Source organism: Cervus canadensis, chromosome 20, assembly GCF_019320065.1.
Source record: "Cervus canadensis isolate Bull #8, Minnesota chromosome 20, ASM1932006v1, whole genome shotgun sequence".
NCBI lineage: Eukaryota > Metazoa > Chordata > Mammalia > Artiodactyla > Cervidae > Cervus > Cervus canadensis.
Window position 1 is genome coordinate 25,918,102 of NC_057405.1, and position 13,782 is coordinate 25,931,883.

Sequence of the window (13,782 nt, forward strand, 5' to 3'; positions counted from 1 at the left end):
AGTCCATGAAAAAGTTAAAGAAATGTAGTCAGAAAGTTCAAGCAACATTACCAAATTTAGCAAAATTCCAACCAAATCAAGGCAGAGGGCATTCAAACATTCAAAAAATCTCTAGATGCTGCTAATATGAACATGAAAAGTTCCAGTAATAAAAGTCAATATGAGAAATAATGTTGAAATCACCTGTAGAAAATATATTTTAATAGGCATGGCAGATGTTTACTAGCAACAGTAATAATAACTTTTTATAGAAAACTTTTATAACATTGTCATATATGAACTACCTGGTTTGGGAGGGCAAAATAGTTGATTTCAAAAAATATATTTTAGCAGCCATAATTTTATTTCCAGTTAAACATAGTAAAATGTTAAAAGTAAAATTTATGACTAACTAAATAATACCCAATACTAGAAAATTTAAAATCTCATGCTATTCTAGCAATTCAGTTCAGTCACTCAGTTGTGTGACTCTTTGTGACCTGATGCACTATGGCACACCAGTCTTCCCTGTCTATCACTAACTCCTGGAGCTTCCCTGCCTAGCATATCGAGTCAGTGATGCCATCCAACCATCTCATCCTCTGTTGTCTCCTTCTCCTTCTCCCTTCAATTTCTGATAGCATCAGGGTCTTTTCCAAGGAGTCAGCTCTTCGCATCAGGTGGCCAAAGTATTGGAGTTTCAGCTTCAACATCAGTCCTTCCAATGAACACTCAGGACTGATCTCCTTTAGGATGGATTGGTTGGATCTCCTTGCAGTCCCAGGGACTCTCCAAGAGTCTTCTCCAACACCACAGTTCAAAAGCGTCAATTCTTTGGCGCTCAGCTTTCTTTATTGTCCAACACTCACATCCATACATGACCACTGGAAAAACCATAGCTTTGACTAGATGGACCTTTGTCAGCAAAGTAATGCCTCAGCTTTTTAATATGCTGCTAGCTTGGTCATAGCTTTTCTTCCAAGGAGCAAGCGTCTTTTAATTTCATGGCTGCAGTCACCATCTGCAGTGATTTTGGAGTGATTCTAGCAATAATGGCCTTTAATATGATCTGTCTGATGTAAGGATTGTGGAAAGCCAATAATAAAACAATCACACATACATATGGGCTTAAAGTTTCACTGAAATACTTATGTAGCAAAATATATGAAAAAGTAATAGAAAAGTAAAAAGATGAAATTAAAAAATATTGCACAGGCACATTACCTAGAAAGTAAAGTTGATGTTTAAAAAGCTCTAAACATGGATGATATAAATTATCTTCCATATAAAAAGGTATAAATATTTCTTAGAACTTATCAGCATCTATAGTTTATTATAATAGATTATCTAAATCATTGCTGAATGAGGTAATTGTCAAGTCTCTACCAATGTTTTTAATTCTATTGGAAATATTTGAGGGCAGCAACCAGAAAGAATTTCTCTAAAAATATTTCTGAATCCAGAACAGCTATATGTGCAGCTCTGCCAATGAGTGAATCAGCTGTATTGGGCAATGCATTGATGACATTATATCGAACCAAGTTACAGTCCTTGCTTTGCAGAACCGGGCGAAGTAAGTTGTGGATCATTTCTGAATAGATCTGTCCTATGGGACAAATATAAAAAAGGAAAGTCAGTTCACAAAAAGAACTGAAAAAAAATTCTTCTCCAACTTTTATATAATTTAAAAAATTTAGTTACATTATTTCCATTTAAAGCAAAAAAATGTCTTTTAAAAGAATTTTTTGCTTGAATATAATTTTTGAGACTATTGTAGAGAAAATATAAATGATCACATTATGTAGCTAAGTAAAATAACAAATTTATTATACATTGTTTTTGTCAACTTGGTATTAATTAAAAATAATGAATATAATAGAGAAAATAGTTTTCTTGAACATGGAAGTCTCTTACAACTGTAGAGGAGCCATGATGAGACATTCTGACAAGGCTAAATTTAAAACTTGAGTCTAGAGCAAACACTTTAAAAAAGTTTCCATGGCAGTTAACATTATTCCACATATTTCTAAATTATTTTGAGAAAGAATAGTAACTTTCCATAATCAGAAGGACAATGTGAGTTGGCTCAAAGATCAAATAGAATTCTTTCTATTTTTTGGCCTGCAGGTTTATTTAATGCTTGGTTTTACTTTTAATTCCAAAATTGTGCTCCTTTCTCTCTTTCTGGTTAATTCTTATAATGGATTTATTGAGAGCATGCAAAGCTTAAATGATAAATTTTACATACATATATACACATAAAAGCACAAACTGCCTTAAAAGGGGCAAGACAGTTTTTAATGCTCATACATTACTTCATTATTAACAGATGAGTGCTAACATATATCCATCAAACATGAATTTTAGGGATGAAGGTACTAAATTTCAGAGAAGAGGAAGGATGTAGTCTGGAGGAACGATGAGAAGGGAATAGTATACAGAAGTATAATTAGAGAAAGAAGAGTGAGAAGTGTCTAAAAGAGGGATTACTATCATACAGATTTACAAAAAAGCTTAAAAATTTTTTTTTAAATTGAAGTATAGTTGATTTCTAGTATTATATTAGTTTCAGGTATACATTGATTCTATATTTTCATAGATTATACTCCATTTAAAGTTACTATGAAATATTGGCTACATTCCCTGTACTGTATATTCTTCTGTCTTCTCAGGTAGTGTTAGTGGTCAAGAAGCCCCCTGCCAATGCAGGAGACATAAGATACATGGGTTCGATCCCTGGGTAGGGAAGATCCCCTGGAGGAGGGCATGGCAACCCACTCCAGTATCCTTGCCTGGAGAATTCCATGGACAGAGGAGCCTGGTGGGCTAGAGTCCATAGGGTCGCAAAGAGTTGGACACAACCGAAGCGACTTAGCATGCATGTATATTCTTATAGTTTGTTTTACACATAGTAGTTTGTATCTACCTGTATCTTGCCCTTCCCCCACCCCTCTCCCCAGTGGTAATCACTAGTTTGTTCTTTGTAGCTGTGAATTTGTTTCTTCTTTGTTATATTTAATCATCTGCTTTACTTTTTAGATTCCACATATATGTGATAACACATTGTGTATTTATCTTTCTCTGACTTATTTCACTAAGCATAATACCTCTAGGTCCATCCATGTTGTTACAAAGGGCAATATTCCATTCTTTCAAATGGCTGAGTAATATTCCACTGTATATATGTACCACATCTTCTTTATCCATTCATCTGTTGATGGACACAGGTTGCCTCCATATCTTGACTACTCTAAACAATGCTACTATGACTATTGGGGTGCATGTATCTTTTGGAATTAGTGTTTTCTTTCTCTTTGGCAATATACCCAGAAGTGGAATTACTGGATCATATGGTAGTTCTATTTTTAATTTTTTGAAGAAACTCCATATTGTTTGACACAATGGCTGAACCAGTTTACATTCCCACTACAAATATACAAGGATTCCCTTTTCTCCACATTCTCACCAACATTTGTTATTGTGATTCTGATTTGCATTTCCCTGATAATTAGCAAAGTTGAGCGGCTTTTCATGTGCCTATTGGCCATCTGTATGTTTTCTTTGGAGAAATGTCTGTTCAGGTGTTCTGCCCATTTTATAATTTGGTTTATTTTTGTTTGTTTGTTTTTGTTTTTGATGTTGAGTTGTATGAGCTGTGTATTTAATTTGGTTTACTAGTCACATCATTTGCAAGTATTTTCTCCCATTCAGCAGGTGGTCTTTTTGTTTTTTCTTGATGGTTTCCTTTGCTGTGCAAAAGCGTTAACACTGGAAGTTTTATTTAGGTCTCATTTGTTTATTTTTGCTTTTGTGGGTTCTTTACCACTAACGCCACTTGGGAAGCCCACTGAGAGGAGATAGATGCAAATACTGCTATGACTTGTGTCAAAGAGTGTTCTATTTTTTTTTTTTTTTGGCCTATGTTTTCTTATAGGACTTTTATGGTTTCTAAACTCATATTTTTATCCATTTTGAGTTTATTTTTGTATATGTTGTGAGAAAATGTTCTATTTTCATCTTTTTACATGTAGCTGCCCAGTTTTTCCAGTACCACTTATCGAAGAGACTATCTTTTTCCCCGTTGTATGTTTTTGCCTCTTTTGTCACAGATTAACTGACCATATAGGTGTGTGCATTTATGTCTGGGGACTCTAGTCTGTTCCGTTGATCTCTGTGGCTGTTTTTTTGCCAGCAACATGTTGTTTTGATTACAGTAGTTTCATAGCATAGTCTGAAGTCAGGGAGTGTGACTGTCCAGCTTTGTTCTTTTTTTCCTCAAGATTGCTTTTGGTTATCTGGGATCTTTTTTGGTTCCATATAAATTTTAGGATTATTTGTTCTAGTTCTGTGAAAAATGCCACTGGTATGTTGATGAGGATTGTTTTGAACCTGTAAATTGCTTGGGGGAGTACAGACATTTTAACAGTGTTAATTCCAATCCATGGATATCTTTCCATTTCTTTCTATCATCTTCAATTTCCTTCATCAGTGTTTCACAGTTTTCAGAGTGTAGGTCTTTCATCTCATTGTTTATTCCTAGGGATTTTGTTTTTGATGGAATTTCAAACAGGACTGTTTTCTTGCTTTCTCTTTCTTATAGTTCATTATCAGTGTATAGAAAAGCAAATAGTATCATGACATCTGCAAACAGTAACAGTTTTACTTCTTCTCTTCTAGTTTGGATGACTTTTATTTCTTTTTCTGCCTGATTGCTATGAGTTGTTGTTTTTCAGTTGCTCAGTCATGTCCGACTCTTTGTGACTCCATGCACTGCAACATGCCAGGCTTCCCTGCCCTTCACCATCTCCTGGAGCTTTCTCAAACTCATGTTCATTGAGTTGGTAATGCCATCCAACCATCTCGTCCTCTGTCATCCAATTCTCTGCCTTCAATCTTTCCCAGCATCAGGGTCTTTTCCAGTGAGTTGGCTCTTCACATCAGGTGGCCAAAGTCTTGGAGCTTCAGCCTCAACATCAGTCCCTACAACGAATATTCAGGATTGATGTCCTTCACGATTGACTGGTTTGATCTCCTTGCAGTCCAAGGGACTCTCAAGAAATCTTCTCCAACACCACAGTTCAAAAGCATCAATTCTTCAGCACTCAGCCTTCTTTATGGTCCAACTCTCACATCCATACATGACTACTGGAAAAACCATAGCTTTGACTATAGGGGCCTTTGTCAGTAAAGTAATATCTCTACTTTTAAAATATGCTGTCTAGGTGTGTCATAGCTTTTCTTCCAAGGAGCAAGCATCTTTTAATTTCATGGCTGCAGTGATATGGAAGCCCAAGAAAATAAAGTCTGTCAGTGTTTCCACTGTTTCCCCACCTATTTGCCATGAAGTGATGGGACCAGCGGCTATGATCTTAGTTTTCTGGACTTTCAATACTATTTCAATAAAAGTGGCAAGAGTGGATTTATTCCTGGTCTTAGAGGAAATGCTTTTAGCTTTCACCATTGAATATGAAGTTAGCTTTGGGTTTTGTTTCTCATAAGTGGCCTTCATTATGTTGAGATATATTCTCTTTATACTCACTGTGATGAGTTTTCATCATGAATGGACAGTCAATTTTGTCAAATACTTTTTCAGCATCAATTGAGATAATGATGTGTTTTTTATCATTTGTTAATGTGATGAATCATATCAATTGATTTGCAGATAATGAATTATCCTTGCATCCCTAGGATAAGTCCCACTTTTGATGTGTGACCCCTTTAATACATTGTTGAATTTGGTTTGCTAATATTTTGTTGAGGATTTTTGCTTCTATGTTCATCAATGATACTGGCTTGTAATTTTCCTTTTTTGTGGTGCCTTTGTCCAGTTTTGGTATCAGGGTGATGCTGGCTTTGTAGAATAATGTGAATCTTTCTTCATATTCAATTTTTTAGAATACTTTGAGGATAGCTAGTACCTCTATTGAAACTTTTGGTAGAATTCACCAATGAATCTGTGTAGTCCTGTACTTGTATTTGTTGGGAAGGGTTTTTTTTTTTTTTCCCTCTGAGTAAATTCCACTGTTGGTAATTATGTTCATATTTTCTATTTCTTCCTGTTTCAGTCTGTGGAGATTTTACATTTCTAGAAATGTATTAATTTCTTCTAGGTTGTCCATTTTATCAGTGTATGATTATTCATAGTCTCTTAGGATCTTTATATTTTTGTGGTGTCAGATGCAACTATTCCACTTTCATTTCTAATTTTATTTTGGTCTCCTCTTTTTTTCTTTTTTCCATTTATTTTTATTAGTTGGAGGCTAATTACTTTACAATATTGTAGTGGTTTTTGTCATACACTGACATGAATCAGCCATGGAGTTACACGTATTCCCCATCCCGATCCCCCCCTCCCACCTCCCTCTCCACTCAATTCCTCTGGGTCTTCCCAGTGCACCAGGCCTGAGCACTTGTCTCATGCATCCAACCTGGTCTGGTGATCTGTTTCACCCTAGATAATATACATGTTTCGCTGCTGTTCTCTCGAAACATCCCACCCTTGCCTTCTCCCACAGAGACCAAAAGTCTGTTCTGTACATCTGTGTCACTTTTTCTGTTTTGCATATAGGGTTATCGTTACCATCTTTCTAAATTCCATATATATGCGTTAGTATACTGTATTGGTCTTTATCTTTCTGGCTTACTTCACTCTGTATAATGGGCTCCAGTTTCATCCATCTCATTAGAACTGATTCAAATGAATTCTTTTTAATGGCTGAGTAATATTCCATGTGTATATGTACCACAGCTTCTTTATCCATTCATCTGCTGATGGGCATCTAGGTTGCTTCCATGTCCTGGCTATTATAAACAGTGCTGCGATGAACATTGGGGTACACGTGTCTCTTTCAGATCTGGTTTCCTCGGTGTGTATGCCCAGAAGTGGGATTGCTAGGGTCATATGGCAGTTCTATTTCCAGTTTTTTAAGGAATCTCCACACTGTTCTCCATAGCGGCTGTACTAGTTTGCATTCCCACCAACAGTGTAAGAGGGTTCCCTTTTCTCCACACCCTCTCCAGCATTTATTGCTTGTAGACTTTTGGATAGCAGCCATCCTGACTGGCATGTAATGGTACCTCATTGTGGTTTTGATTTGCATTTCTCTGATAATGAGTGATGTTGAGCATCTTTTCATGTGTTTGTTAGCCATCCGTATGTCTTCTTTGGAGAAATGTCTGTTTAGTTCTTTGGCCCATTTTTTGATTGGGTCATTTATTTTTCTGGAATTGAGCTTCAGGAGTTGCTTGTATATTTTTGAGATTAATCCTTTGTCTGTTGCTTCGTTTGCTATTATTTTCTCCCAATCTGAGGGCTGTCTTTTCACCTTGCTTATAGTTTCCTTTGTTGTGCAAGAGCTTTTAAGTTTAATTAGGTCCCATTTGTTTATTTTTGCTTTTACTTCCAATATTCTGGGAGGTGGGTCATAGAGGATCCTGCTGTGATTTATGTCGGAGAGTGTTTTGCCTATATTCTCCTCTAGGAGCTTTATAGTTTCTGGTCTTACATTTAGATCTTTGATCCATTTTGAGTTTATTTTTGTGTATGGTGTTAGAAAGTGTTCTAGTTTCATTCTTTTACAAGTGGTTGACCAGTTTTCCCACCACCACTTGTTAAAGAGGTTGTCTTTTTTCCATTGTATATCCTTGCCTCCTTTGTCGAAGATAACTCCTTTTTTCTTGACTACTCTACTTGCTGCCAACAAGTATAGTTACTTTACTCTTTGTCTTTGCCAAACATGGAGCATGACCTTTACCACAACCACCAATCCCAAGAAACCAGAGGAAACTGAAGCACAAATTACTTCTGAAGCAGTAAAATGGAGAAACATTTGTAATTATATGAAAAAGAGATTTCAAAAGAACAACTACTGTTTCACTGGCCAAAACATCTTACATGGCAGAAGAAAACAAATGAAGAAAAATGGAGAAAGGATAGCTGTTACAATCAGCAGGTGGAAAAGGAAGTCAGAGGAAAGCAAGGACAAGAGAAAGAAGAGAGAACATGAATGCAAGAAAAATTTGGGAGAGACTCATATGTAGACAGAACTCTCTAAAATATTTCTAATTTACTTTGTTACCTGACTGTTTGTCCTTCAAAGCTGTCTTGCACATTTCAATGCGGGCAGAATGATAAGGAACATAGCGATCTTGCAGAGATCCCACTAGGACAACATTTCTGAAATAGTGAAGCCCTGTGAAGAAAAAAATACTGAGTTATAGTGCAACAATTAACCAGATTTTAAATAACTTACTAGTATCATATTAAGTGACCATAAATGTACTTCCTCAATAGTATTAAGTTTATGCCTTTTTAAGTACCTGATGAATTCCTTCTCCAAATTTCTAGGTATTCTCTACCAAAACTGCCAGTTTCATTGTATGTAGTTTACGTGCTGAGATGAGAACTGCGTGTCTGCACTGAGAGAGGGCAAGGGTTGTGGTATGCGGGTAAGGGAGAAACTGGATAGGTGGACTGAAATTTTACCATAATGTTATGTCATAATGTTCTTATTTCCAAAGGATATTCATCAATATTCAGAATTATTTCCCAAGGTAAGAAAAGTACACTCTTCCATAAAAAAAAACTCTGTATAAAATCATTTAAAGCTGCCTTTTTAAGTTTGCATTTAACCCTTGTCTAATATTACTTATATTTTCTCCTTATTTAAGCATGATGTCAAAATGATAAATACTTTGAAGTTTTAATAAAAAGTTTTATGATCCATTCAATAGACTTTTTGTTAGGTCTATTTAAATTTTTTAATTTTTCAGTAAACTAGGTGAATTTAGGGTTTGTGTCCTTGGGATACTTTGGTAAATAACTCATTTAACTACTGAAACTACATTCCTGACCATTTTAGTACTAGTGATCTTCTCATTTTACTCTTTGGCTCCGACCACTAAATACAAAATCAAATTTTATATGATTAATTAAATAAAGTACATATAGACATTGGTAACACATTAGAATTGGTTATCTAGTACATAAAATTTTGTTCTGGAATGTTCCAGAATAAAATTTTGACACTTTTTGTGCCCTAAAACTCAGATTTTTAGGGACAGTCAATTGTGGGGACTACTGTGGATCCAGAATATAAAAAGCCTTCATCGAAGCTCCCTGTCTTCCCTGGAACTTAAGAACCTTAATGACAAGAAGGGTTTAGACTGACAAACAGCCAGGTGAAATGGTATATACCTTCTGTGCCAAATATAAGGTCATCCCTTCTTTTGTCAATGAGAAGATACTACTTTGTGGCCACTTGAATATATAAAATTACAGGAATAGAAGTGAAATAACAGAATGGCTATAATACGAATGAACTCAGTTGCATAAACATTTTAACAATTATATTTTAGAAAGATTAAGCAAATTTTTTCCCCTTCATTCTCACATTTCATGAGACAAATTCATTTCCCTCTGACAGCATTTGAAACCAGTGTCTTCACTGGCGCGACTCTGGGAATCATCTGTGTGAACTAAGCAGAGGTCTTCGAGCTGGCATACACTTATCTTTTGGGGTAATTTAAGATTCCATGGGGCAGATGAGCATTTACATCTTTTAAGAAAACTGGTTTCTACATCCCAGCTTCCATATGAGCACTTTTCTAAAAATGATTTTTCCTTCTCCTACCTTATGAGAGAAAGATATTTCTCCAATTTATTTCAGATCTTCTTATGGTACATACCCCGGGAGAATCAAGCCAAAAATGAAGTCTTACTTTCTCTTACAAAAAGTTTGATTTGATCGATTGTTTGACAGTTGAGAAATGACTGTGTCAATTAGATGTTATGGCACATATTTCCCACAAATTAAATGAGCTAAATTTATAGCTCAAAGTTAAGTCTTTACATTTTTATGAAAATACAATTATAGTAAATGTATACTACCTCACATGCCAGAAAATATATCCTTTGCAACTATTTAAAATTATAGAAAATAGTTGTAGGTATCACTATAAAATTATACAAGGGGATACAAACTGTTTCAAAATTCTTTTAAGGGGTCAACAAGCCAAAAAATGTGAAAGCCACCATCCCGCGGCACATTTTCACTTCTAACCCAGTTACCTTAGGTGCTGTGCTTCCTAAATCTGACACTGTTAACTGAAATTTTATCTTGAGCTGCATGAAACCAGCTATGTAACAGCAGAGTTGGCTTTTTCTATTACCTAACATGTATGCCCGGAGAAGGCACCCCACTCCAGTACCCTTGCCTGGAAAATCCCATGGATGGAGGAGCCTGGTAGGCTGCAGTCCATGGGGTCACTAAGAGTTGGACACGACTGAATGACTTCACTTTCACTTTTCACTTTCATGAATTAGAGAAGGAAATGGCAACCCACTCCAGTGTTCTTGCCTGGAGAATCCCAGGAACGGGGAAGGCTGGTGGGCTGCCGTCTATGGGGTTGCACAGAATCGGATGCGACTGAAGTGACTTAGCAGCAGCAACATGTATGCCTGTGTGTCCTCTGTAAAGGCAACCACACTGCACAGCTCCGGGGGCATCACTCCCATCACGCTGACAGCAATGATGCTGCACAGCCCGTGGCAGCCTTGCTCAGTAATGGTCATTTCTGTACTTTTTCTCAAAACAGCGGCATATTTAAAATTTTTACCAGTATGTAAAATCTTATATATCTCTCATGTTAAAAAAAAGTTACTCACTCAACAAATCTGTCCTTGGACTTTATGCTCCCCTCCAATTACCACCCCACTTATTGGCACTCTATTTCTATAGTTTATATTATAAAAATTATAGTCATTAAATTAAAATTTAAATGTATTTTCCCAAATAATCACTCTTTGCAGAGATTCTGCTGTGCTTCTACAGAAATAATGGCATTCAGGCTCAGAATCACTGCATTAGATGATTTAGATCCTTGGTGCGTTGAGGAGGGTTGGTGTCTCCTAGGTTCAGGCAGCTTGGTGGAGTGGACGTATGCAAACCAAGAAACAACGAGGAGGGGGTGTCCAAGAAACCCTTAGGCTCTCTGATTCCATGATGATAAATACAATCAAAGACACCAACACTGATATAGGTACACGATACTGCTGTATTTTAAAATGTGATTTCCAAGATAACACTGTACTTTAAAAAGGCACTGTACTTGAAAAATGCATTTTAAATTGAATTATTTTAATAACATGTTTTCAACAACAATGTATTTATTACTGATACTGAGCATCCAGTATGGAAGGCCTGCTTTTTGCATTAGCCAAGTGAAACAGACTCTGGCCCCTCTTTTGAGTCTTTGTTTCCACTCCTGTGTAGCAGTGTTGGCTAGAGAGGGCAGAAGCACAAAGAGGAAGTACAGTGACCCCCGAGGTGCAGTGCTGGTGGGAATCACAGCAGCACTTCATGTGAGCAAAGCCCAGCTGACGGACACATCTCAAGGCTGTGTTTGGGGAGCCTTGTACTGTAGGTTCATCCTCTCTGCACCTGCACTGACTACCTGCTCAAAGACAGCCTTGTCCACTGACGTTCACTCAGCCCAGGGTGACTAATTTTTGGTTGAAAAGTTACCTCTAACTTGGTAAAGTAATACTTCTTTCCCATCTGTAGAGTGAGACCGTTTAACTAGAAAAGTTTCTAAATATTTTATCTGCTTTTCAGGATTGCCAAGAAAAAGATAAAAAAGGAAATATTCAAAATTTTTCTGGACTGTATAATTACATGACTTATGTATGAATGAACATTATAATAGTAAATTTCATCTTCATTTTTTAGTCTTCCTGATACTTTTGACTGCTCATTTGTTTTTCATGAAAAAGTTAATGAGCTTTAAAGCAATTCACTGGAGAATCCCATGGATAGAGGAGCCTTGTGGGCTACAGTCCACAGGGTCATAAAGAGTCAGACACAACTGAAGCGACTTAGGATGCACACACAAAGCAATTCATATTGACTCATTTCTGTTTATTTTCTGGAATTGACAAAAATAGCAGTTTTGAACTGGTGGTTTTGCACCTCACGGAACATTTAGCAGTGTCCAGAGACAATGCTGTTTCTCACAAGCAGGGGCTAGGACATGAGGGGCTAAGGTGTGCGTGTACTATTTATTGGGCAGAGGCCAGGGATGCTGCTGAACATCCTACAATGCACAGGACAGACCCTGACAACAAAGAACATTCAGCCCAGAATACCCAGTGCTGAGAGGATGAGAAATCCTGTGCTTTCTAAAGGGACATATTCTACACAATATTAAATTGTTCTTATTTTTACTCATTTAAACACATTTGAAAGAGTTCGCTTAAAATAATGTGAGCTGATGCTTTCCTATACTTTCAGGAACAAAACACAAATGTTAATTACAAATCAAGTCATACCTATTATTAAACATCTCTCTAATCTGCTGTAAGAAAAAATTATTTTGTGCCAAAGTGGTACTGCAAGAGACTTCTTTAATTGTTATATTTTATTTGTCAGAATTCAACAGCTGGTAAAGAGAGTCTAAGCAGATGTATTTAGGAAGATCTTAAAATAAAGATATTTGGTTTTTGAAATTCTAACAATGGATAGTTTGTACTTTGGCTATTTTTGAGGCCTCATCATGGAATGCTGAGAGCACCCCTGACCCTTCTTTCTCTGTGATCCTGACCGTTCAGTACTGCTGTCACCTAATCTAGATACAGTTTACCTTCCATATTGCTCTAGTTCTAGCTTTTGATTAAGCAAAGTTATTACCCAATGATACGTTGCAGAGATAAAAAAAGACTTTCAAAATGAAGACCCATGGGGGAGGCCTTGCTTAAATAAAAAAGGGAAGAGGGTAGGAGTCTGACTTTGCTTTAGACAGATGATTTTAGGCTTTCTCAAAAGAAGGAAACTGGCCGTTCAGACGAAACAGAAGCAATAATCGGACCAAGGCATCCGAGACTTTGTATTTAGCTTTAGCAAAGTAAAGTATAACAGAACAGTTATCAGCAGGGCTCCTGTTTAAAAATACCTGAGAATGGCATACTGGCTAAGTAAATCCATTAAGTAAATGCTGCTCTATGTTTTCCTGTTTTATTAATATTTACTTAAAGTTTCTGATGTGAACCCATCTATTTCTATCTTGTGAATAAAGAATTATATGTACATATACAGGTGTAGAGGTTTCCTAGGAATTGACTACTCAAATTTCATTGAGATGATAAAAAAAAAAAAAACGGAAAAAACATAGCTCGGAGAGACTTGCTCCAACTCCTATGACAATATTATAATTTAAAAGCAATTAATGAATATTTGCTGATATTTAAAGCTAAAATTAGAAAAGCCTTCTCAAACCCTTGCGAGTACACGTCCTTGCTCAGCACGGGTGGCCTGGCCGTGCAGGCTGGTACAGGCTTGTGGGCGGCAGTGGGCGCTCGGCCGCTCCACATGTCTGTGTCTCAGCTGCAAAGGGGGCAACCGGGCTCTCACGTCACGGAGGTAAATGCATTCACAGGTATGACAGGCTAGCATTTTCATAAGTCATCTGAATAACTTTATAGCTAGCAATATTGACAGTTCAGCTAAAAAACACTCCCCAAACAGATTTATAAATCCATAATATTATTTTAGTTCAGGCTCCTCTTCATTTAGAGGTGTTTTTACTAATTAATATTTACTGAGTTTTGTATTATTCAGAATGCTGATCATTTTATATGAATTATCTTGTTTAACCTTTAATGGTCTTGTGAGAAAGACTGTACCCATTGTACCACTGGAAAAACTGAGTGTTATTTAGATTAAGTAAACTTGTCAGTGTTTCTGCTAAAACTAGTATCCACATGTGCTTTCAAAGTTTGACTCCCAAACAGTGCTGGTACAACCAGAG

The 13,782-nt window shown here is 36.6% G+C and overlaps 1 protein-coding gene across 6 annotated transcripts in view; it reads right to left on the bottom strand.

The window, feature by feature from the left end:
• Positions 1 to 894: 894 nt before the first annotated feature.
• FAM135A (family with sequence similarity 135 member A) overlaps positions 895 to 13,782 on the bottom strand; it is a 75,108-nt gene continuing 62,220 nt past the window's right edge. For all 6 annotated transcript variants that reach the window (XM_043439210.1, XM_043439206.1, XM_043439207.1 and 3 more), the window contains 2 exons: positions 8,058 to 8,171; positions 895 to 1,585 (listed from right to left, as the gene is read on the bottom strand). In XM_043439210.1, the coding sequence (XP_043295145.1) occupies positions 1,380 to 1,585; positions 8,058 to 8,171 (320 nt within the window). In that variant the 3' untranslated portion in view covers positions 895 to 1,379. The remainder of the gene's footprint in view (positions 1,586 to 8,057; positions 8,172 to 13,782) is intronic.